The following is a 27,364-nucleotide window of genomic DNA, read 5'->3' as shown; positions in this document are numbered from 1 at the left end:
GAGATCCGGCCACTGCACTCCAGCCTGGGCGACAGAGTGAGACTCTGTCTCAAAAAAAAAAAGAAAAGAAAAGAAAAGAAATATGAGGCAGGCTCTTAGGAGCTCACAGTTCAGTGAAGATGAAAGACTGGTAAATAAACGGTTAAAGCATAAACGAACAGAGCTATGTACCAAATGTTACAGAGCGCAGGAAAAAAAAAGGTACTTCATCCTGCCACCGTTTGGAAGCTATATACTTAAATGCTGGAGTAGCCATATTTTATAAAAATATTAAAGACTAAAATGCTGAAAGAGCAAACAGAAATTTTAGACAAGAGAACTTTGTGACAAGGAAGAACAATACCTAATGACTCTCTTGCCTTAGAGCATTTATATTCTTTATAGATAATTCAGTACAAAGATAGAGCTATTTAATATTAGCACCTAAGTGCCATACAAAGACAATGGGCAGGACAGTTTTGAACCAGGATCTTTCTGAACTTTCCTCAGATTATATCATGTAGCAACTACATACTTTCTTCACATGTGATCTGAGCAAGCATAGTACACCAGTTCACAAGGACTCAATCGGTCAATGACTGTCAGTCTTTGATATTTTTACAATGGTTTCTTTATAGAACTAGCATAAATATTTAGTCTTTAATTTTGAAATTAAAGCAATCAGTTTCTTAATAACATTCTGACTACTTCTTACAACCCTGTGATCAGGCTTCACCAAACATCTTACTATTCCATGAAGGCCTTTTGTAACTTCCTATATTGCTAAATATGCTTTTCCTTCTAGAATGCCCTTCTTCCACTTTTCTAGCAAGTAAGAGTTTGCTCTTGGTATCTCTATTATTGCACTAATTATATTGCACTGTAGTTTTAAAACGATACCTGTTTTACCATTAGGCTAAAAGTGTATCTGGGATAAGGGCTGTGATTTGTTCATCTTTATATCCCCAGTGACTAACTCAGGAGCTAGCACATAAAAATGGCTTTGTAAACATTTGGTGGAAAAAACATATTTCTACCATCATATAAGCAGGAGGGCATTATGGGGACTTTATTACAGACTCCCATGCCATTTATTAGAAGAAATTACATTAGAACTGTCTTCGTTAGAGATCCTTAGGCCTCTAAAGGTAAGCACATGGTATACGTGGTAAGCAGTTTCTTCAGAAAAGTGCTCCAGAATGCTAGCAAGGAGATTAAATTTGCTTCAAATCCCAAAGAACATAGCTGACATTCAACTGTCAAAAAATAAGTAATCATAGATATAGTAAAATAGGGCACAAGATGCCGTTATTAGTAATAGTTTAAACTCTTGTGTACTCAAATTTGCAAACTATCTTTTTATGATTGGAGAGGAAATATATTTTCTTTAAATATTTTTTTAGCCCTGATAAGTTTGTTGTTGGGACAGACCCTTATGAAAAAAGACAGATTAATGAGAAACATAAGCAAGCTTCCTTCAAAGTCAAACATTGAAAAAAAAGGACTACTTCATTTTTTCCCCTTATAAGTGAGAATACGACTAAAACAAGTAAATAATGCTATATGAATAAGCTGAGAAAACTAAGTGAAGACAGAACCATGATCTGAGGCCCTAGATGTTGATCATTCAAGTAAAAAGGACAAAAATCATCCTACAATTGATGCATGAATTGGGTGGTTCAGCAATTTACCAATCAGTATTTTCTTTTTAAAGAAAACATTTTTACACATCCTAAGCTTCATTTTTACCTCTGGCATCTTTTCATCTTGATGTTTTGGGAACATAAGTTATTTTTAAGGTTCCTACAAATGTTCCTATTGTTATAGTAGGTATTCAGGCAGACATAAGCAGAGCAGGAGAACCTCCTCCCCCTGCCCAACCCCAACCAGCAATGTCAGGCGACCATCAGGTGATGGTCAGGAAAGTTGTTAAACTGTCTCTCTAAAATAATAATTGGTCACAGTGATGCCAGAGAAGGGCAGTTTCCCAATAGATAGAAATACCTGAAACTGGTGATCAGCAGCTTCCTGATAAGAGCTCAGGAGTTGGGTGAGTGGGCTCATGCAGGTGCAGTAAGAGGCAAAATGGCAGAGTTTAACTGCTATATGACCTTCCTCTAGGAACACTGGATTAGTAAAGAAAAAAATGCCTCAAGTGAGCATGTGTACAACTCCAGTAAACACACTGCATGTGAAGCCCCTCCCAGGTGCTAGCAGGCCACTGTGTATGCAGATAGCCCACTCAAGGGAAGAATCAGGGGAGGAGAAATGCAACTACCCAGAAGCATGCCAACCTATAAAATCCCAAGTCAAAAAGTCAAACCGTGCACTTGCTCTCTCAAGTTGCCCGCTTGGCCCAATTCCAAGTGTACTTTACTTCCTTTTGTTCTAGCTCTAAAGCTTTTTAATAAACTTTCACTCCTGCTTTAAAACTTGCCTCGGTCTTTCACTCTGCCTTAGGCCCCTTGGCTGAATTCTTTCTTCTAAGGAGGCGAGAATTTTTGCTGCAGACCCCTAGGGGTTCACTGCCAGTAACGTTATCACTTCAAAAATAATCACATAGTGTTACAGATAGAAGTTTTTCCAGGGAAAGACAAAAGTGAGACTACCAAATGTTTTCCATTAAAACATTTTAAAACTGAAACAACTTTCTGAATAGCAAAGAATGGCTACAGTCAACATTTTAATAACTTTTAGGTACAATAGCAAGGAATGGCTACAGTCAACATTTTAATAACTTTTATGTACAAAGTAAGAATAATATTTGTATGATAAACTGAACAAAAACTTTAAGAACTTAAAAAAAATCTATATTTAATATCAGAGATCAATAGAGACATATTGACCCATTAATAGCTAATAAAAAACTGGCCAAAGTTAAACATAGACAAGTAAAAAGAAAGCATGCATAGAAAAAGGTACAAACACAAATGACACAAGATTAATGTGGTTTAACTGTGGAAACAAAGAGTTGATAGCTGATGGCCCAGGATCATTTTAGTCAGTTTTCAAAAATGTCTGTTAAACAGTATACTGTGCACTGTGAAAACTGGGGGATACATATTCTAAAACTAGTACATGTGCTAGTAAAATCCAAATTACAAGTGAACAGACATGACAAAAGATGTCAAGAGCATTTTACAAGATTATTTGGGGCAGGGAGGGACACCCAAGATTAAACGGGTATGGATTAGATTAAAACATCACAGGGTCTATAAAAACTAGTTCCTATGAATACAAACTTATTAACATTAAAAATCCCAGCATTGTTAGTACACTTAAAACACTAATCCTCAGGTAAACAAAAATAGTTCACATAGGCTGCCAAAAAATAAAAAAAAAACCCAAATAAACAAAAAAGACAGTAAACAAGAGATGAAAGCGATTAACAGGAAATTGTAGGGAGTGAAGCTTGGAACGGCAGAGTCCATATAATTATTTCAGAAAAACACAGAGACCTTTTAAACTGTGAAAAACAAATTCATTATGATAACAATTCTTAGAGAGAAGAACAAAGGAAATGCTATCATTACATTTAGACCTTTCACAGGAAAACTAGTCAAGGCTACAAAAGGATCTTATAGTCTTATCTGCTTCCTGTCTGTGCTTTGTAAAATCTGCTACCACCACTACCCCCAACTCAGCTCGAGAACTCTGATAATGGCCTAATATTGGCCTTTGACAAAGTCCAAACAAAATGGTGATAACAGAATGCCTTTACATAGAATTATCGCCACCATATGCTTTGGAAACAACAACTCTGCACACTGCACTGCATCTTTCTTTCTGCTTTCCTTCCTTATCTTTTCCCTATTCTTTCCCAGAAAAAAGTCAATTTACAAAATGCAAGCAAAAGATAATGAAGCTGAAAATATTAGAGAGTAAAATAATATAACAAAATTTGATCTTCAAATGAGCAATTATTATGTATTCCAGCACACTTCATCAGTACACAGAAAAATCTTCTACAGTATGATTATGACTTCCACATAGCTAGTGCCTTCTTTTATTTATTCAATAAACACTGATGCCTTTTGCACCTGAGGCACTATGCCAGATATAGAGTACACAATAATAAGACATGTAAGTTTTAGGAAAAACTTCTTATAAACAAACGGGAAAAAAGCATAGGAGAGAATTTCTGTAACATCCCTGAAGATATACTGGAACCAATATACATCAGCCCTGGACTGCCTACCTGTAAGCAGACTTTTTGTTATGTGAGAAGGATAAAATCTGTATTTTGCTTAAATATATATATTTTTAAGGTTTTTAAAAAATATTAGGTATGCACATAAAGGACATAAATAATTTTACAAGTTTAAAAAATCTTTTTATTATAAAACACAGATATAGAAAACCACGCAAATCAAATGTATGGCTTAATACATTATCTTAAATATACCACCCATATCAAGAAAGAGAACTTTGCCAGCAACTGTAAAAGCCTCTGGAAGCCCCTTTTATGTGCCCCCCAATCATAATCTCCTTTCTACTGCCAAGAGTAACCATGCTTTTATTTAATATTATCCACTTTCCTGATTTTTTCTATAGGCAGTTTTTATCACCCAAAAGTACATCTGTAGACACTATAGTTTAGTCCCACTCTATTAAAAAGTTGGATGTCTTTTAAATTTCTTTCAATCTCGAGGTTGAGGAACCTCTAGATTGTTAAAGAACCTGGGACATTTGACTAGGAGAGTTTCCAACAGCCTGGATTTTGGCAATTACATTCTCTTGGTGCAGTTTAACATGTTCCTCTATTTTCTACATTTTCTGTGATCAGACTCAGGTTTAATCCCTCTGGCAAAACAATAAGTAGTGTTTCGTAAGGGTAGACACATAATACTTGCTTGTTTTTCTTTTTGTGGTAACAGCTGTTGATACTTAGATCTTGGTTCACTGAGGATTGCAAAATGATACTCTATTTCTATCATTTCTTTTATGTTTATTAATTAGAAGACTTTCTAAAACAGATAATTGCCCTCAACTACTATTGGTTATCATGATTTTTTCTTTACTGATAAGTTTTCAAGATAAATTGCTCTTTATGATATTCTGAGGTAGGTGACAATTCCTTTTAATTTAATTTTTTTTTGAGACAGAGTCTCCCTCTGTTGCCCAGGCTGGAGTGCAGTGGCCGGATCTCAGCTCACTGCAAGCTCCGCCTCCCGGGTTTATGCCATTCTCCTGCCTCAGCCTCCCGAGTAGCTGGGACTACAGGCGCCCACCGCCTCGCCCGGCTAATTTTTTGTATTTTTTAGTAGAGACGGGGTTTCACCGTGTTAGCCAGGATGGTCTCCATCTCCTGACCTCGTGATCAGCCCGTCTCGGCCTCCCAAAGTGCTGGGATTACAGGCTTGAGCCACCGTGCCGGCCCGACAATTCCTTTTTAATATTATGAATTCATGGATCTTAAAATATTTGCTGGGTTTCAACCAGCTGCAATTATTGTAATTTTTGAAGCTCAAATTCTATCAGCTTAGATCAGTTGTGAGCCTCTTCAAGATGGCTCCTGAGTTCTTTTAACAAGCCTCTAAGAGTAATTTTTTTTTTAATTCTCATACCATAAATTCACCATTTTAAAGTATATAATTCAGTGGTTTTCAGTGTAGTCACAAGGCTGCACAAGCACCATTAGTATCCAATTGTAGAAGAATTTCATTCCTCAAAAGAAACCCCACACCCATTGGCAGTTATTTCTCATGGCCCCATCCCTCAAGCCCCTCATAATCACTAATCTGCTTTGCCTCTATGGGTTTGCCTAATTCTGGACATTCCACATAAACAGAATCACAGAATATATGGTTTTTGTGCCTAGTTTCTTTTACTTAGCATGTTTTCAAGATTCACCCAGGTTGCAGCACATATCAATACTTCATTCCATTTTGTGGCTGAATAATTTTCCATTGTGCAGATATATCACAATTTGTTTATCCATTCATCAGCTGAAAGACATTTGGATTGCTTCCACTTTTTGACTCTTATAAATAAGGCTGCTATGAACATTCATGTAAAAGTTTTGGTGGGAATATATGTTTTTCTTTTTTTTAAGAATCTGATACGTTTTGACATATGTACATACTTATAAAACCATCACCACAATCAAGACTGTATACACAAATATCATCCAGAAAGTTTCCTCATGTCCCTTTGTAATCTCGCTCTTCCTATCCACAAAACAACCAGTGACCTCTTTCCATCACCATAGATTAGACTACATTTTTTAGAACTTTAGAGAAACCGAATCATATGATATATAATTTTTCTGACATTTTTCATTCAAAATAATTATTTTCAGGTTAATCTATGTTGCGTGTATCAGCCATTCATTTTTCATATAGCTTAGTAGTATTGCATCATATGAATATACCACAGATGTTTTATCCATTTCCATAATCAATTATCCGTTACCACTGGTGGACATTGAGTTTGTCTCCAGTTTTTCACTACCATAAATAAAATGGCTATGAACATTCACATATAAATATTTTCATGAACATTTTTAAACTTAAAAAAAATAGTCAAACTGTGTTCCAAGATAGTGGTACCATTTTATATTCCTATTAGCCATGAATAAGAGGTCTAATTCATTCACATCTTCAACAGTACTCAGGGAAGCACTCTGAAGTCTCAACACAAAACGCTCCTCCCCCTTCTCACCAAGGGATAAGCCTCAAGTTGTGTGCCTTCTTCCAATCACACCAAGCTGTGTAGGTCACAGCAAGTGTCTCCCCAAGCCCCTTCTTTGTTCTTTGTTCTCAGCCACCCCAGACATCCAAACTATGTCAGTTCCTGCTTGTACTTCCAATGAGGCAACACAGAAACAAATCCCTTAGGCAGCTTGCTCAACAGCCAGAATTTGGGATGCAAGCTCCACTCTTCCCTCCTCCCTGTACCCCCAAGCCTTAAGAGAGTTGAGGAAGGGGCTGATACAGGTAACATAAAATTGCTCTATTTACACATTTCAATGCTGCTATTCTCTGCTTTGTGCAAGTCTGAGGTACTGTAATTTCTTAACTGGAATCTGGAATTGTCATGCAGGGATTTTTGTCAGTAAATCTTTGTTAAATCAGTGTTTCTGTCAGGGAGGGAGGACTGGAATTTCCTATTCCTCTATCTGGTTAATGTCACTCCCAAATTCTCAGTCTTGACTATTTCCTTCACTATTTTAAATATAGTTATTTTAATAACTGCATCTGATAACTCTATTTGCTAAAGTCCCTGTGGTCCTTCACATTGTCTATGGTTTCTTTTGCATTTCTTTCATATAGTTTTGATTCTCACGTTTCTGGTTATTTTTGATTGAGTACAGGGCAGGTATATAAAAGTTTAAAGACAAATTGGAGGTCTAGAATGTAGTTATCTTGTTTCAGAGAGGATATACTTTTACTTCTATGAGATGGATAGACAGTAGCATCAAGGATTACCTTAATCCAACTCAAGAAACTGAAATGATTTCAGGCTGTAATGTAGTTCCCAAGGGAGCCAATCTACTTCTGATTCACCCACTCCTAGGCTGTGGCCTTTTATGGTCTCAACTCAAATTATGAGAGTTTCATTAAAAAAATCCACCTTGGTAAAACTTGAATTCCAATTTTCCCTCTTCCCCATAAGATATCAATAGCACTGATCAGCTTCTCAGCCATTTCTTCAAAAATCAACATGTGCCCTTAGGAAAAAATGGTCCCAAATGTTTGGCTCACTTCATTTTCTCTTGGATTGTGGTTTGGCAATTATTTACTGGGTCTGATGCCTTCAAGCAGATCTTATTTTTATTTGTTTATTTTGAGACGGGGTTTCACTCTGTCACCCAGGCTGGAGTGAAGTGGTATGATCTTGGCTCACTGCAACCTCCTCCTCCCGGGTTCAAGCGATTCTCATGCCTCAGCCTCCTGAGTAGCTGGAACTACAGGCGCCTGCCACCATGCTCCGCTAATTTTTTCTATTTTTAGTAGATACGGGGTGTCAGCACGTTGGCCAGGCTGGTCTCAAACACCTGCCCTCAAGTGATCCACCTGTCTTGGCTCCCAAAGTGCTGGGATTACAGGCATGAGCCACTGTGCCTGGTTTAGCAGATGTTGTTTATATTTGTGTATCTTTTCAAGTTGACATTGTTAAGAGGATTATTCCGAATTACACAGGCCACCATTACTGGCAGAGAGGTCTGGGTTTTATAAATGTATACTTTATCTACAGTTTTTTTTTTCTTTTAAAGTATTTGGGGTAAAATTTTTTCTGGTACCTAAACATCAAACAAACTGCAGGATGCTTAATATCCCTGGTCCTTGATGCTAAATGCTGGTTACAACCTTCTCCTCTCCTCCCCACTCACAACTCATTGTAAAACTAAGACTGTAGAGGTTTATAAGGTACTCATTAAGTTCACAAAAAATGGTAGCATTTGGAAATGTGAAATAATTTCATTTGTGAAATATTTGTGTCATATCCTTCTATTCCTCTTCATAGTAAATCTCTGCTTTGACCCTTTAGAGGTATGCAACCTTTTTTTAAAGTAAAAACGTCAAGTGAATGGTGCTTGGCCAAAATCAATTAAGTCAATGGTTAGTAGGGACCACGGACAAGCTGCATGCAGGTAGTCCATGAATCTACTAAATTTACTTCCAGGCTGGGTGCAGTGGCTATGCCTATAATCCCAGCACTTTGGGAGGGCAAAGCAGGAGGACTGCTTGAGCCCAGGAGTTTGAGAACAGCCTGGGCAATATGGCAAGACCCTATCTCAATAAAATAAAAAATTAAAAAAATTAACTGGGCATGATTGCATATGCCTATCATCCCAGCTACTCAAGAGGCTAAGGAGGGAAGATTGCTTGAGCCCAGGGTGTTGGAGGCTGTAGTGAGCTGTGTTCATGCCACTGCATTCCAGCCTGGGTGACGACTAAGAGCCTGTCTCCAAAAATAAATTTTTTTTTAATTTCCAAAAGTTTGTGGAGGGAGAATGTAATCAACAAGATGTTCTTTGGAGATATGCCACCAGGAAGGGATTATGATTTCATATTAAATAGATATGCATTAAATATCTAATATGAAATGAATTTAAAGAAAATAGCTTTAAATATTTTAAGGCTTAACTATGATTGCTCAATGAGTAAAAACTTGCACTAATTGACAAAAAACTATATATTTACAGTGTACAATGTGATGTTTTGAAATACGTACACTTTGCAGATAGGCTAAATTGAGCTAATTAACATATGCATTACTTCACATACTTTTTTTTGTGGTAAGAACACTTAAAATCCATTCTCTTAATGATGTTCAAGTATATAATACATTGTTATTAACTGTAGTCACCATGTTGCATAGTAGATATCTTGATATTTCTCCTAATTGAAATTTTATATTCTTTGACCAAAGGGAAATATTATTTTAGAGTTGGCCTGAGAAGAGGCAAATGTAGCTGGAAAGAATTACTTTGAAACTGAGATCACCATTCATTTTAATTCAGATATTAGAAGACTCTATTTATATTTATACTAATTTCCTCTAAGGCTTTCTAACTTTCACTGATTGAAGTTAAAGCAGAAGAATATGGACAGGGACACTGATGAAAAGGGTGGTAAGTTACAGAGCAAAACTAAGAGCAAAATTCAACAAGAGACAAGAGGGAAGCAAGAGGGCAGAATTTCTGTGCAAGAAATTAAGAATTTCATGAAGAGGCAGGGTATGGACCTTAGGGAAGGGAAGATTTCAGCATAACTAGGAAAAGACAAACACAGATGGAGAACAATGAGAGTGGGACACTCATAGGCAGGTATATATAAAGGACAAATCAGAGGTAATGTAAATGGGAATCTTTGGGCAGCCCTAGTTTGAAACATCCTCATTTGTGTTATATTTTTCTTAAATAATGTAAAAGCTGTCCAATGTACAGTAGACACTTTCTAGAATCCTCCCAATCTTTCATCCTAGCCATTGCTGAAAAACTGGAGATAAAGTCCTCATATAGATGGTGGGATGAGAAGAATGAGACTCATAGTCCCACCTGACAAGGTTTCTATAAAAGCAGTTCATCTACGGAAATGCTAAATATATCATCTATTCGTCTTTTAGCATAAAGAAAATGTGTCCACTTTCTTTCTTTCTATGTTAGAGTACAGAGGCACCATCACAGCTCACTGCAGTCTTGAATTCTTGGGCTCAAGTGATACACCTGCCTCAGCCTCCCTAGTAGCTGAGATTACAGTGTGCACCAACATGCCCAGCTAATGTTTTAAAAACTTTCTGTAGATATGGGATCTCACTATGTTGTCCAGGTTGGTTTCAAATTCCTGGGCTTAAACAATCCTCCTGCCTCGGCCTTGCAAAGTACTGTGATTACAGGCATGAGCTACCACACTCATCCCATCCACTTTCTAAAAGTCTAACTGACCTAAGAAAAAAAGGGGTCTGGGTTAAAATTTTTAAAAAGAATGAATACTAGGTAAGATCAGGACCCACAAAATTATATATATCCTATATATAAAATATTTAATGGTTTAAAAAATATTTTCTTGATTCATGTGAGGTGATGTCAACTTAAAATAAATCCTTTAATCACAGGTTTCTACAAGATGACATTGAAAATGGGAGAAAAGACATACCCAATTGCTGGAACAGGAGAGCCACACTAGTGCCCGTGACAGGAAGGCTATCATGTAAAGGAGTCTGGATCAGCTGTCTATCTCCTGCACCCAAAGAAAACAGCTTCTGCAGAATGGGAGAAACATACACACACAAACACACACACACACACACACACACACACACACACACACACGCACACACGATTTCAGACATTTTTTAAAAAATAAAAATATCTTTGATGTTCATTTTTAGAGCAAACAACCATATAAGATCCAATTAACAGATACAAAGGGCAACAATGGATACCCCATAACATTTAAGTTCTTTGTATACTTAAGTGGCATTGAAAGTTGCAAATCTAGTAAAGATAAGACACAAAAATCATTGATAATCATAACTGGCTAAAAAATAATGAAATGTTAAAGTCAACAACATTAATAAAGGCTCATAAAGCAATTCAAGTTTAGAATCATCTGTGATCAAACTCACATTTAATGTTCTGCCCTTTAAGCAGAGGTAGAAGAATGAAGGAGGAGAGAGCAAGAGAGAGAGAGAAAAAAAAAGGATAAAAATTTAAGACAAAAGACAATGAGAAAGACAGAAGAGAAGCAAAAAGGCGAAGGGCAAGAAAAAGAAATGCCAATCTCACTATAAGCAGGATCTTTGTCAGATTGAAGACAATGTGATTTTTAGAAGGCTGTCCTCTTCCCCAATATTATATAAGAATAAGCAAAATAAATTATCAACTATTTTTAGGGTTTAAGGAAAAAATCTATTCTTTTAAAAGTGTGGTTGACCAAGAAACAATAAATAAATCATAGCAGCAGAGATTATTTTTTTACTTTAGAGACAAATATGAAAATCTCAAGACATACAGAATACATGAATCTATTAATAAGTAGTTACAATGTAACAAAGAACTGTGTTGAGAGTTTTCTTAGAGTTATCTTCTAATTTTTATCACTCCAACATTTTTCAATTTAGGTTAATAAAAATGAGGTGTAACTATATACAAGAGTAAGAAAGGTAAAAGAGCACATTTAAAAGTTCAACTTAATATATTTCCAAGAAAATACAAACTGCAGTTCAAGTTACACGAAATATGACTTCTAATTATGCTATGTGAAAGACGAACCCTGTGTTAAAATTAACCTCATGACCTAAGAAAAGAATGGAATCTTGAGTGTCTAGAAGGCAGACCATGGGGACAATGCTTAACTAAACTAGGATCTTCCCTAAAACAAAAATATTTAAAGAATTCTTTCTTTCACCATAAATTAAATTAACTGGAGGAGAGGGGAAGAGAAACAATCCTTCTCCACCCCTCTTTCTATTCTATTTACCTGAGACCCTCCAGCCGCTGGGACAAGGCAGGCACAAAGGTTAGCAATTAGACTTTCCAAGGAGACATTCAGGCTATCCACATACACGGTATAGATCAAACCCAGGCAAGCCTGCAAAAAGATAGATACATGTAATTATTTCATGGAAAAAGCATTAAAAATAAATTGTTATGACATCTGTTCTAGGACAATTTCTCTTTGAACCTAGTAAAGTATATTATACAGTGAACATGGAATACATTTTAAACAGCAAAAATTAAGTTTATTAAATTTTCCTTAGAACCAGAACCTCCAAATGAGCTTCTGAGATGAGTTTATGGAAAGCAGAAATCCACAATTTGTAAAACAGATGTGTGTGCTCTGATAACTACTTTAGCAAATCTGTAGCGCTAATATTGTTTTTGCCTCAACTTAGTTTGTTAAACTCCAAATCTCAAGATAGAAACTTAGAAATTTTATCTTGTTTGGTGGTTTTTATAAATCTGGAATGCTTATTCTACAGAAAAATTTAACATGTGAATTGTAAGAAAGGATTGCAAAACAGAGACAAGATTGTAAGATTAACACTGAGTTCAGAAGAAGGTAGGTGGTAAAACAGACATAATGCAATCTTTATGAATCTCTTTCAGTATAGTGAAATTTGTGACTTTGAAAACTTAGTATTGGCTTGGAGTTACCCATTGTCATTGAAATCTTGGCACTAAATTAATTCTTTCTTAACATAAATAATCTCAATTTCTGGAAAAGTTTTACAGAAATTTTATGTTAGCACAAACATTTACAATGAATAAAAATTTCCTCTTATGTTTGAAAATTCTGTGTTTCTAAAATAAGAAAATAAATGGAAGCAATATTTTAAGGTATTTTGACAGAAATATGATCAGAATTATTTGAAATCTCAAACATTCATCCTATTTACTTAAACCTGATTCCGCGTAAGGTGAATAAACATACATAAAGTTGTTAAATCACTCATGCATTTACATTTACTACAGGTAATCAAATTATTTCTTTAGGATGTATACATTCTGGATTTAATAAATGTGGGACCTATCCTTAGAAGTTTTAGTAGTCACATTAACTTATTCAGGTATTTATTTCATCCAACATGAAAATATTTCTTCTGTTCACGCTAACTGTATTTCATAGATGAATTCCTAAATCAATCTAACAATATTTTCAATCCAAACAAATTGTACCATGGTTCACTCAAGAGACTCACACAATAATACAAATTAATAATAACTATGTGTTCTTTACCCTAAAAATTTCTGGATAATATAATCTGGATACCAACACCAGGCTTTTGGGAGCAAACACTTCTGCAGGCTGAATTAAACCAGACACTTCTGCTTCACCTTCAATCTCTTCCTTCTTTGTTCCCTAGAAAAAGAGACACTGAAATCAACAAACAGAAGGGATTTCCTAGACTCATAATTTACAAAAGATGAACATCACCTTAAACATAACTTATACAAATTCAAAATTAATTATAAAATATAATTCAAAAAATCAAACTACAAATAAAGAATAGACTTTAAGAGCAATCTAAAAGTAAAGTAGACAAATTATGAAGCAGGGAATACTTATTTCATTCTTGAAAAGCTCCTTAAGCTCTGGAAATATAACACAACTTTATTTGAGCATTTCCTTTCTGAGTGAATCAAAGGCAAATAAGACATGTTCAAATTATTTTAAATAGTGACCCAAACAATTTAAAATTATACTCACTTAGATGAAAAGTTAAAAAATGATATTTAAATGAAAAGTAGTTTTCAAAAGAAGAAGATCTGTTTTGGAAATACGATGCTAATTTTCATTTTGGTTTTTCTACTTGTCTCAATCTCTCAAACAAGGATTCTAAGGCTTGCAGAATGCTTGGTGCTCAATGCTCTTGGCAGTAAAGCACAATTGGCTCCAAATTGCTTTTGTTCATAAGCGATAATGCTGATATTTTGAGAAAAGTGAACTTTGTTTTTGTTTTTGAAACAAGGTCTTGCTCTCTTGCCCAGGCTGGAGGGCAGTGGCACAATCACAACTCACTGCAGCCTCAACCTTCTGGGCATAAGGGATCCTCCCACCTCAGCTTCCTGAGTGGCTAGAATCACAGGCACACGCCACCATGCCAGGTTAACTGTTTAGTTTTTGTAGAGACAGGGTCTCCCTATGTTGCCCAGCTGATTTCAAACTCCTGAGTTCAAGTGATGCTCCTGCCTTACCATTCCAAAGTGCTGGATTATAGGTGTGAGCCATCATGCCTGGCTGAGAGAACATTTTTACATACAAAACTGAATTTCAAAATGTATTTAATGCCACTGAACTGAATACTTAAAAATGGCTACATGGCAAATCTTACATATATATTTTACCACAATAAAAAAGGCTTAAAACAATACATAAGTTTTAATAACTAAACACGAATTAATAAACTTGGAAAAATATGATTCTCCCACTTAACAAACCAAAAAATCCTGATTCCCTTCTTTTTAATAGCCTATATCCCACTGTCAACAAATCCTGATTTCTTACCTACTCTATTGCTACCATAATGCTGTGAGCTACTATAATCTCTTGTGTGGATTACTCTACCAGCCTCCCTTCATCTCCTTTACTCTTCTTTAGCCCCACTTTGCTTCCTTGCTGCTCTTTAAACACACTGGGCATGCCCCCATCCACTGATCTACGCACTTCTGTGTTATTCCTTTGCCTAAATACTCTTTCCACAGATATTTTAATGACTCAATTCCTCATCACTTTCAAGTTTTCATTCAAGCATCTTCTGCTCTGCTAAGCTTTTGCTGACAACATTATTTAAAACTGCAATGCCCTAACACTCTCTACCCACTTTCTCTGCTTTATTTTTCTCCATGGCACTTGTTACTATCCAACATATTGGATATCTATTTCACTTATCTTGTTTTTTAGTTTGTCTGTCAACCACACTAGCACATGCTCCCATAAAGGCCAGGATTTCAGTTTTGTTCAATGGTGATCTCCCAGTTCCTAAAATAAGGGCTGGGCCCATAGTTGATACTTAATATTTATTCATTGCATACATGCATGAATACATTTTCTTGGCATAGTTTTTTAAGCATTTTATCAAGGGAAGTCTTTTCCCCCCTATTCATAGAGGCCAAGAATTATATTTTCTATTTCCTTTAGAGCTCATTTAGTTTCTATTACAATGCAATATAACAGTATTAGATGTCTGTGGAATGCGCACATCCAAAGGGAACTGTTTACTTTTTGTATGTATGATAAAGGCCATATGCTCTTGAAAGATTTTCATTTATTACAAAGCAAAAACAAAAATTAGGTTGGTTGGTTTCTGGAATCCTTAGAAATAATAAAAATGTGATGAATATGAATTTACCAAAGATTTCCACACTTAATGAATCATATTCTTCATGGATTACCAACAAATTCAAAATGACAAAAGAATGACTAAAATTCTTGGAAGAGATAAAGCTATCCACATTTTTATGGGATTGTGATAAATGCCCTAGAGTACCATTAGAAGCCAGCGAGAGTAAGTAGATAACCATTTCAAATATATGACCATTAATTTACTTTGACCAAAACACAAAATAGAATGCCATTGGTCATTTCTTAAAGTTGCTCTTCAATTAAACACTCACCAAAAGAAAAAGTTATTAACAAGAAAGAAAGGCCGGGCGCGGTGGCTCACGCCTGTAATCCCAGCACTTTGGGAGGCCGAGGCGGGCGGATCACAAGGTCAGGAGATCGAGACCACGGTGAAACTCCGTCTCTACTAAAAATACAAAAAATTAGCCAGGCGCGGTAGCGGGCGCCTGTAGTCCCAGCTACTTAGGAGGCTGAGGCAGGAGAATGGCGTGAACCTGGGAGATGGAGCTTGCAGTGAGCCGAGACTGCGCCACTGCACTCCAGCCTGGGCGACAGAGCGAGACTCCGTCTCAAAAAAAAAAAAAAAAAAAAGAAAGAAAAAGGTCCAATAGAGTGAAAATCAGTATTAAGTAAAAAATAATTTTTATTTATATCACTTTTTATTATAGATGTTGACTTTTCCTTTGTAAATGTGCTACAAATCCTAAAATATTCTTAGTTCTTAATTTTAGTATCTCTAGGAATGCAATGTCCCAAGTTTAGAGAAAAATTCTTATTTCTGCTTTTAAAGCAAAATGTACTGCTGTGATTAAACACGCACACACACACACACACACACACCCCCCAAATAAACCCCAAATTTGTTAGGTAAAATAAAGTTTGTTATAGAATGGTAAAGTGACACTTTTGATAAAATTTTTCTAGAAATAATTTATTATGTAACAGAAATACTCCCTCTTCTACACAGCTGCTAGATATATCCTGTGTAATAATTATATAATGACACTAGTTTTATTTGGTGTGTGTTTTACAATGACAGATTTCACCTACTGAAAAGATGTGAGAAACTTAAAAATAAGCAGGAAATTCAAAACATAGTTTATGAATATGAGATACTCTAATAATGCTTCTAAATTCAATATTTTTCAGTATAAAACAGTTTCACATATTTTATCCAGCTGAACAATATTTTAAAGGCTTTGCCAACTTAAGATTATTTCTTCTCATTAAATTGGCCACTTAAAGATTATTCCTTGCTTTTAGTAGGTCTCATTAAAGATACAAATTTAACTTAAACACTGTTTACTCAATTATCTCACATTGACTTACAAGGTCAATACATATCATAATCACATGCCACAACTTGCCCATTTGTAGATATCTTTGCCTACCAATTACTACTATGGATTACATTTGCCAGTGATTCCCAGCTTCTGTGTAACTTATATTATGTGTAGTTCATAGTCTCTGTGCTTCAATAATATGGGATAAATTAGTACTCACCATATCAATCTGGACTAAAAGTGCTACTACTGCTCCTAAAACATATCCTGAGACAAAAAGTACTAGATTGCTGATTGCATGCAATAACTCGATGTAGCAGATCAGCACAAGCTTTAAGGAAGTTTATCTTACCATTCAGGTTGAACACTTCAGCCTCTTCTTTGTTGTATCTTGATGCTTAATTTTAGTATCAAAATAACTGTCAAGTCCTGATCCTTCTATCCTTAAAGGACCTGTGCCATCCAACATCTCTCTGCTATGTTCATTTTTAACAATACTGTATCACAGTAAAAATCTTCCCACAGCATTTCTTAAATAATCACTTATAAAAAGAGGATAAAATTAATTCCACAAGTAAAACATTTTCAGTCCTAAATTTCCTTTCCAAAATGTAATATATAGCAATTGTACCACTATATAGAATTGTCTCAGTAAAGCAATTTAAGAACTTAAAAATTTTCCAGAATTGGAAATAATGGAGCCTAAGTAGTTGCAAAATTCTATAAGTTCTAAAATTCTCCCCAAAACCCTTCATTTCTTGCCAAATAATCTTTTAATCATGTTGACATGTCCACATGATCAAACCAGGTTTGCCCTTTCATTGGTCTGGAAAATAATGAATACATAAGAAATACACATTTTAGGATAACAAGCCTTCAAACCATCTAGGCCACCAGTCTTCAGTTCAGAATCAAGTTTACCTCTAGCAAAGAGAATATACTGCAGATTTTCCCCTTCAATAGCAGAGCCCTGGGGCTCTACAGTATTCAGAAGACAGGACAAATTCTATTATATGTCTACTATATATCTGCTCATAAAGAATTCCGGTTTTAGCATGTAGTGAGCCAAGATCGCACCACTACACTCCAGCCTGGGCAATAGAGGGAGACTCCGTCTCAAAAAAAAAAAAAAAGAATTCTGGTTTTAGTGGCACTAAAATAGGAAGTGTTTTCTCCTGGAACCTAAAAGACATTACTGAGCAAAAGGGTCTCCTAATGAAAGAATGTTGGAAACAATACGTTAAAAAGGTTGCTTTACTGCAGGATTTCTCAAATTTTGATATGAAAGTATTGTTTGTTCAATTCAAAGCACAGTATTTGTCAAAATTATTGGATCTCTACATTATGGCACATCTAGAAGACCTGGTGCCCTATGGAACACATACTGGGAAATGCTGTCATGAAGTATTATATGATACAAAATGTCAAAACCTTGTTTAATGACTATGTAATGTGGCATATTAAAATACTGCATGAAGAAACAGGACATTTGGTTATAAACAAGTATCATGCAATAAATTCTACAACACACATTCATCTATAAAGGACCTCTTCAAGGAGAACTACAATCCACTGCTCAAGGAAATAAGAGAGGACACAAACAAATGGAAAAATATTCCACACTCATGGATAGGAAGAATCAATATCATGAAAATGGCTATACTGCCCAAAGTAATTTATAGATTCAATGCTATCCCCATGAAGCTACCACTGACTTTCTTCACAGAATTGGAAAAAAACTACTTTAAAACTTCATATGGAACCAAAAAAGAGCCCACATAGCCAAGACAAACCTAAGCCAAAAGAACAAAGCTGTGGGCATCATGCTACCTGACTTCAAACTATACTACAAGACTACAGTAACCAAAACAGCATGGTACTGATACCAAAACAGATATATAGACCAATGGGACAGAAAAGAGGCCTCAGAAATATCACCACACATCTACAACAATCTGATCTTTGACAAACCTGACAAAAACAAGCAATGGGGAAAGGATTCCCTGTTTAATAAATGTGTTGGGAAAACTGGCTAGCCATATGCAGAAAACTGAAACTGGACCCCTTCCTTATATCTTAGACAAAAATTAATTCAAGATGGATTATATTCTTTTTTTTAAGATGGAGTCTCGCTCTGTCACCAAGGCTGGAGGGCAGTGGTGCAACCTCGGCTCACTGCTAGCTCCGCCTCCCAGGTTCACACCATTCTCCTGCCTCAACCTCCTGAGAAGCTGGGACTACAGGTGCCCACCACCACACCCAGCTAATTTCTTTTTTTTTGTATTTTTAGTAGAGATGGGGTTTCACTGTGTTAGGATGGTCTCGATCTACTGACCTCGTGATCCGCTCACCTTGGCCTCCCAAAGTGCTGGGATTACAGGTGTGAGCCACCGCACGCAGCCTAAAGTCTTAAACGTAAGACCTAAAACCATAAAAACCCTAGAAGAAAACCTAGGCAATACCATTCAGGACATAGGCATGGGCAAAGACTTCATGTCTAAAACACCAAAAGCAATGACAACAAAAGCCAAAATTGACAAATGGGATCTAATTAAACTAAAGAGTTTCTGCCCAGCAAAAGAAACTATGAGCAGAGTGAACAGGCAACCTACAGAATAGGAGAAAATTTTTGCAATCTACCCATCTGACAAAGGGCTAATATCCGGAATCTACAAAGAACTTAAATTGACAAGAAAAAAACAACCCCATCAACAAGTGGGCGAAGGATATGAACAGACACTTCTCAAAAGAAGACATTTATGCAGCCAACAGACACATGAAAAAATGCTCATCATCACTGGTCATCAGAAAAACGCAAATCAAAACCACAATGAGATACCATCTCATGCTAGTTAGAATGGTGATCATTAAAAAAATCAGGAAACAACAGATGCTGGAGAGGATGTGGAGAAATAGGACATTTTACACTGCTGGTGGGAGTGTAAAGTAGTTCAACCATTGTGGAAGACAGTGTGGCGATTCCTCAAGAATATAGAACTAGAAATATCATTTGACCCAGCCATCCCATTACTGGGTATACACCCAAAGGATTATAAATCATGCTGGTATAAAGACACATGCACACGTATGTTTACTGCGGCACTATTCACAATAGCAAAGACTTGGAACCAACCCAAATGTCCATCAATGATACCGGATTAAGAAAATGTGGCACATATACACCATGGAATACTATGCAGCCATAAAAAAGGATGAGTTCATGTCCTTTGCAGGGACATGGATGAAGCTGGAAACCATAATTCTCAGCAAACTAACACAAGAACAGAAAACCAAACACTGCATGTTCTCACTCATAAGTGGGAGTTGACAATAAGAATACAGGGACACAGGGCAGGGAACATCACACACTGGGGCCTGCTAGTGGGTAGTGGGGTTAGGGGAGGGATAGCATTAGGAGAAATATTTAACATAGATGACAGGTTGATGGGTGCAGCAAACCACCATGGCACATGTATACCTATGTAACAAAACTGCATGTTATGCACACGTACCCCAGAACTTAAAGTATAATAAAATTTTTTTTAAAAGTACACTTTATTCAGAAGATGACTTGCAATAGTGTTCTGTGGGACATAATTTAAAGTGTATCTGCTATGAACAATATTAAAATATATCTTTAAAATCAGACATAGTTAAAATGACAGAATAAGAAAAATAATACAGTAGTGGAAGATATTTAAAATCTATGCTACCTGCTTCATTTTATAAATCAGTAATCACATGCCCAGAGAGATGAAATGACTTGCCAAAGTCATACAGATCATTAAAGGCATAACTGGGATTAACAAGCCAAGTCTTCTCTTAAGCTACTTCTCCTTTCAGTATCTTATACTCTTCTGTGTAAACTTTGTAAGAAATAACATATTAGTTCAAATAAGCTGTTTAAGATAACATCTGAGAAGCCAAACAGCCAATCTGAAAAGATGTTCAGATTTGTTTTCCTTTAATTATAATTGAATGTAGTAATCTTTGTTTTAAAATGAAATAGTAACAATACACAATTCTCACTGCAGCCCTTCCTAGCCTGAAATTGTTGTCAAAATTTAAGAAAAAGTATTTGATGTTGAAGGATTCTGGAAACTTACTCCTAAAAGTTTCTCCTGCTGTTTTAATGTCTTATATCATTTTAAGCATGTAGTACCAATTAATCGTAGTTAATTCAGTGATAGTTTTTTCCTACAAAGTACAACTGTGAGGGACACCAAGGTGACTGTTAAGATCCAGCATTCTGTCCATTTGCCAATTCTCATTTCAAAAAGGGGGAGGAGAAGACAGATGCTTTGGTAAAAAACATAATCTTCACCATCCATACTCTAAGGAGAATCCCATGTGGATATTTGCAAAGGTTGTAAATTATCAAACTATAGAATAAACTCAGAACATACAAGTCTCCCAATTTTTTCTCTGTGTGAATTATGTTACACATGCTAGTTTTCACTAGACTCTAACAAAGTCTAGTCTTGTTGAATAAGACCTAAGAATTAGTCTCTAGAATGCTACCAAGTGTAAAGTTGATTATAATATCAGCAAGCCCAATTCCCAAACGCCGCTATTTCTAACTTTTAGTTCAAAGAGTTGTATTACCTTGTACTAAGTTCTTCTTGAAGGAATCAAGATTTTTCCAGATATTCATCACAGTTATTCATAATACTGACAAAACAGGAAATACATGTCCATCAGGGAATTAATTAAACCTACCCATATGGTCAATTAGTGTACAGCAATTTTTGTAAAGAAAAAAATCCTTTTTATTGGAAGAAAATATGTCCATTTTTTTCTGTTCTCTCAATTTTTTTCCTGCATGTTCTTTCTATGTTTTCTACAACGAGCATAGTTTACTATGATAAACAGCGGGACAGTGGGGGTGGGGAGTACCAAAAATGATTGGGTTGTAGTACTTCAGCTAAATCTATATAATGTTTTGTATGTGGTGTTCTCCACTGTTTTATAACATATAGAGATGAATTTTTTTTTTAGACAGAGTCTCACTCTGTCGCCCCGACTGGAGTGCAGTGGCGCGATCTCGGCTCACTGCAAGCTCCACCTCCCAGGTTCATGCTATTCTCCTGCCTCAGCCTCCCGAGTAGCTGGGACTACAGGCACCCGTCACTATGCCCAGCTAATTTTTTGTATTTTTCTTTAGTAGAGACGGTTTCACCATGTTAGCCAGGACAGTCTCGATCTCCTGACCTCGTGATCCGCCCGCCTCGGCCTCCCAAAGTGCTGGGATTACAGGTGTGAGCCACTGCGCCCGGCCTAGAGATGAATTTATAAATTCCTTTTTATGACTCCATTTTCCAGGTAATTACTTAACTACTTGGAATTAATTGTATGATATTATGTTTAAATTTATTTTGTTTTCTCAAATAGCTCATCAACTGTTTAAATAATATTTGTTGAAATACACACATTCCATTGATTTATAAAGCTTCTATTGTTGGATACTGATTTATACACAATAGAGTCTGCTCCTGGGTATCATTTTTGTTCCCATAATTGTTTTTATCCTTGACACTTAATTCTTGAACCTATAGCACACTGATACAATTTTCGCAGGTTTGTAGTAAATGTGGTTATTATTTGGTCCTTGGAGACACAATCAATCAAGCACTTCAACTTGGTACTGAATGTCCCTAAGGAAGCCTCATCTGTAAAATGGAAATGTTAAAACCTATCAAATGCTGTTTTGTGAGAATAAACTATATGTGAGTTAAATAAAACAGAATGAAATAAAGTGTTGTGAAACTTTTAGCACAGTGCCCAGAACGTAAGACTTTAATTTAGCATAAGCACTACAATCTTTTTTCCTTTTCACAAGCTTTTTGTTTGAATTGCTCTTTTTCTTTCCCTTACTCTAGGTGTTGGCTCTTATTAAAATGTCCACTGAGTCTTTTAAACTCCGTATGATTTATTCCAGTTGCTTGGTCTGCAATTATTATCTATTTCACTGAATGATACTTAGCATATGGTACTTTGGAATGTTTTTGTACTTAAGTTTTGGTTCTGCTTCCCAAGCTAGATTTGAAGCCCACTGAGATGGAGAAACATATCTCATGCTTTCTATGTCTCTCTCTCTTTTTTCCTCATCTTATCTCTCGAAATTACAAAATTCATTCCCTCTCTCTTTCTTTGATGACAATTTGATGACATACCAAATGTTCTCACTGAGAACTGCATAATTATCACTGATTCAGAGACAAGTATATAAACATATGAAATAACTTTAAAAAGATACAGAACTAAATTTAAATTTTAGATATTTAAAATTTTATACTTAATATATTTTAAGATAATCAACTTCTTATTTAGTTAAGTCATAAAAGTCAATGTAAATCTATCATATTTTACTGATTACTTAAAAAAATTTAGGATCACATTACCTAGTTGAGTAATTTTGGGAACATATTATCAAAAGTTTAATGCCAAAGGTTTGCTTATGATTACTGACAGTGTTACTGTATCTTGGAAAGATAACAGAGCTAACATTTTTAAAGTTGCACAATCATATTTTGGATGGTGTATGTCCCTAAGTTCCCCCTCTTTAGGATTCCAAATAATGTGTCATAGTATATTTGGTATGAAGTAATTCACACCAAACAAGAATTAAAAGATCTATTTTGAACTGATGATATGATCCAAAAAGAAAAGAAAAACACATTTTTCAAGGGACGTAAACAGTTCATGCCAAAAATGAAAACAACTTTACTGATGACCAAGAAAGAAACATCTTCTGGGTTCTATTTTTTTTTCAAATTCTGCCTCATTGTTTGTCCCTCTTTCCGACCAAGCCCAAAAGACATTAACTTATGTTTCCAGAAAAGTGATCTTACAATTCTGGCTAGTACTTAAGTACAATTATATAGAATCCAGAATTCTCACAATCTATCTACATTTTTAGAATCTTGGAAAAATCTGGTATGAAGCAAACTGTAACCTTCTGTAAGGTGATCGTAAAAAATAAATTATGATTTCTGGGTCCACTGAAAATAGCAAGTAGGAAAATATCTAAGCTAAAAAGAGAAATAACTTTTGACATACAGATTCAAACTACACAAGAACCCAGATCTTAGCTTCTAATATTATTCCCTACTCAAAACAGCCAGACTCCTTGAAGAAATGGCTGATTTCAAGGCAGAGGCAGGGAAGGAATAAAATGATCCTAGATCAACTTGTTATGATGAAAAGTTAAAAAGTACTTTTTCTAAAAGGACATCTGTGAAAAGAACACGGAAATCTGTCTGAGTGGTGCACGCTGGTCAAATATGGGATAATTTGTGCATTAAAATAATAAAAAGCATTAATGATTTATATATTATTGGGGGAAAAAACCTGAATCCACGAGTCTATAGCTCAAATAGACAGGAAGAGAGAATTCTAGCTTATAGTAAAAGGTCAACTGCTGACTGCTAAATATAGAGGGAGTATGGAGTTAGAAAATAATCATTTTTTGTTATCAGAATCAAAATTGCTGTAGGCAAGAATCATTAGTAAATGCTGAATCTAGGGGAACATGATTGATGAATAGTAGGATATTTGCATAGTCTTAGAATGCCTTCCAGTAGACTGATTATTAATTGCAAACATAAAAATAGCCACTATAAAGTGGAGAAATCTGACAACCATCTGACCAAGTTACCAAAATTAACATCATCAATGAGGGACAGATAGGCATTGTGTACGGATCACGAGGTCAGGAGATCAAGACCATCTTGGCTAACACAGTGAAACCCCGTCTCTATTAAAAAATACAAAAAACTAGCCGGGTGAGGTGGCGGGCGCCCGTAGTCCCAGCTACTCGGGAGGCTGAGGCAGGAGAATGGCGTAAACCCGGGAGGTGGAGCTTGCAGTGAGGTGAGATCCGGCCACTGCACTCCAGCCTGGGCGACAGAGCAAGACTCCGTCTCAAAAAAAAAAAAAAGAAAGAAAGAAAGAAAAAAGAAAGAGTCCCTTAGAAGGAACACAGGTAATATTCCAACTGTTGGTGCAGAGCCTGAAACTAACAATGAGAGACATTGCAAACGCAAAATAAGAAACATTGTATTAAAAATGGGGGTGAAAAGTTACATTATTTAAAAATGTCCACATTATAGACAAAGAAAGGCTGCACAACTATTCCACATGGAAAGAGACAAAAGAGAAATGACAACTAAATGCAATATATGTAGTATGTTCTAGATCCTGTACTGGAAGAAAAAAGGGATGGGGGTGCTATAAAGGACATTATTAGGTCAAATGACAAAACTGGAACATGGATGGTAGGTTTTATTATATTGATGTTAAATTTCCTGAGGTTGATAACTGTACTGTTTACATACTGTCCACGTACCTCTGAAGCATATACTAAAGAATTTAGGGTAAGGGTAAATGATACATGCAACTTTCTTTCAAATGGTTCAGAAAAAATAAACTGTGTATGTGTGTATGGGGGAGAAGGGGAGGGAAGGGAGGGGAAGAGGGGAAGAGGGAAAAAGGGATAAAGGGAGAAAGGAACGGTAGGGAAGAAAGACCTCAAATAAATCAATGGGGCAAAATATTACAACAGGTGAATATGGGTAAAGGCTATATACATGTTTGCATTATTCTTGCAACTTTTCTTTAAGTTTAAAATTATTTCCAAATTAAAAGTTTGAAAAATACCCAAGAATTCCTAGAACCTATTTATAAACATCTGCTATTAATATAATGTCAATATATTGCCTTTCTGATAGTTTGTCTAGAAGAAGAGGGGTGAATAGTGAAGAGGGAGAATCTAAATAATTATAGTTAGTTTCATTAGATAATTCCAAGGAGTTGTGAAGCAATACCCTCAAGAATATGGAAAAAACAGAAAATATTGAATTCTCAGCATTAACTTAAATGCTAAAGATCAACAGAGAAATGAAAGGCCAATAAAAGAGACAAAGTGGTTCTTGGGTAGAGAACACTCTCTAACTTATTCAGATTGAATTGATCAAAATGAGAAGTTGATTAGCTATTTGTTGGCAACATACATCCACACATTATCCAGGGGAAAGGAGACTTTAAATCACACTTAAAGTTTTCTGTCCCCATTGATAACATAATCTCTGATTTCAAATAGAAGCAACAGGCTATGTTCGTCTGATAGTCTTTAAGTATTTAACATCAAATATCCCTTAGTTTGATTCCATAATCAAAAGTCCATACTTTGATATGGCTTTCTACTAAGATCTGGTGACAGGAAGACAACGTGCTGATGATGCATATTTTGTTCTATATGCATTTTCAGCACTTTTCACATTCTCTATAAATTAGTAATCTAGCATGTTGGTTTTAATACATCAGTCTAATGAACTTGAGTAATGAGTCTGCATCATGAAAGGTAATTTGTCTCCTCTTACTCAAAAATCAGATTTCTGCATCCAAAAAATTCAGATCTTAGAGTTTAATAAACATAATCAAAACTACCAAACACTCCTTTGTTAAGCCATTTCAGAAAGCAGGCCAATCTTTTCCCCCCAGTAGTGATACTCTATATGTAGCAGAAACTACAGCAGATTATGCAAACTGGCTTACTCAGTATCTTCCAAATCCCCTTTACAGTTTCCTTCTTGTATTATAGAGCCTGGAAAGAAAAACCACCACCACCAGCAGCAACAAAAAAAAATCCCTTCATTTTTTGGGGCAAAATGGGCTCTGTATGCAATCTTACTTCCACCAAAGAAACAACTCATGTAAAACTTAAAAGAAGTCAGCAGTGTGAGACTAAAGCAGAAGTCAGCAGTGTGAATATCTGCAGGAGAATGGATATTCTAGCACAACTATGGTGAAGGTTATAATGTCTGATATATACCCAGCATCATAAGTGCCAAGTGGTAAAAGGTGGAAGGAATATGGTTTCTATGAGACTAGCACCAAGCTGGGCTGTTCCTAGTACCCAGAATTGGTTCCCTGCTTGTCCCTCACCCCTAAAATTTCATAAGCTGCCAAATACTTTGTTATGACTCCTTTCTGCTTAGAGAAAGTAGAGCCAGTAGTGTGAAATTAAGAACCTCAACCAATAGTCTGAAAGGGCAATTATTTTCTAAGTCTTCATAGTTCTAGCTTATGAATTTCTGCCTGATCATGTTGATAACATTACCCCTAAGAAGAATGAGTTAACATTTGGATGCCTAAACAATAATGTCAGGCATTGTAATTACGATTTGCAAACATTTTGAGTAAATGTTCCACATTCTATGAAAGACCTCCCAGGAGAAGGGCTGGCAGGGAAAATCATAGGTTCACCAAGAGAAGAAATTAATATTCTTAATAAACCAATTCAAGGATGCACTATTTTTAGAAATATTCAGATTATGATCAATGTTTCGAAAAAGGACAATTAAATCTGGAAAGTAATTTTAACATGTTGCTCTCCTCTCCAACCTTAAACATAAAAATTTCTACACGCTTCTTAAGCTAGCCCATAAAACTCAAACTTGCAGTTTTAACAAAAATATGGCATATAAAAAACATTCCTAAATGTTGTACCTTCAACTGTACTTTAGCTAGTAAAGGTTTTTGTACCTGAAGATTAATCTCTGCCTCATAGAAGGTCAGGCATGAGCAGTAATGTCGATCTGAGTCAATATCTGTCAGGACAACCACAAAGAACGTTGGCTGCTTCCTCTCTCTGGACAGTTGCCACCCGCCAGGCTGACAAAACTAAATGAAATAGAAAAAAAAAAAAGTAACATTTAAAAATAATAGAAGTTAATTAGTAGTTAATCTCTGAGAAATTTTAAATGTTTGCCCATTTTAACAAATTCCTACCTGATGAGGTATGAC

At 35.7% G+C, this 27,364-nt stretch overlaps 1 protein-coding gene across 11 annotated transcripts in view; it reads right to left on the bottom strand.

The window, feature by feature from the left end:
* SBF2 (SET binding factor 2) overlaps positions 1 to 27,364 on the bottom strand; it is a 528,961-nt gene that overhangs the window by 254,367 nt on the left and 247,230 nt on the right. For 9 of the 11 annotated variants that reach the window (XM_077963424.1, XM_077963415.1, XM_077963418.1 and 6 more), the window contains 4 exons: positions 27,104 to 27,241; positions 13,170 to 13,292; positions 11,910 to 12,020; positions 10,584 to 10,689 (listed from right to left, as the gene is read on the bottom strand). Coding sequence is in view for 9 of the 11 variants with exons in the window: in XM_077963415.1 (XP_077819541.1) it covers positions 10,584 to 10,689; positions 11,910 to 12,020; positions 13,170 to 13,292; positions 27,104 to 27,241 (478 nt within the window). In the remaining 2 variants the exon portion in view is untranslated. The remainder of the gene's footprint in view (positions 1 to 10,583; positions 10,690 to 11,909; positions 12,021 to 13,169; positions 13,293 to 27,103; positions 27,242 to 27,364) is intronic. The other 2 variants (XM_077963425.1, XM_077963421.1) reach the window with 2 other exon arrangements.

Source organism: Macaca mulatta, chromosome 14, assembly GCF_049350105.2.
Source record: "Macaca mulatta isolate MMU2019108-1 chromosome 14, T2T-MMU8v2.0, whole genome shotgun sequence".
Classification (NCBI taxonomy): domain Eukaryota; kingdom Metazoa; phylum Chordata; class Mammalia; order Primates; family Cercopithecidae; genus Macaca; species Macaca mulatta.
Note: the sequence above shows the minus strand (reverse complement) of the source record. Positions and strands in the feature narration are given on the sequence as shown.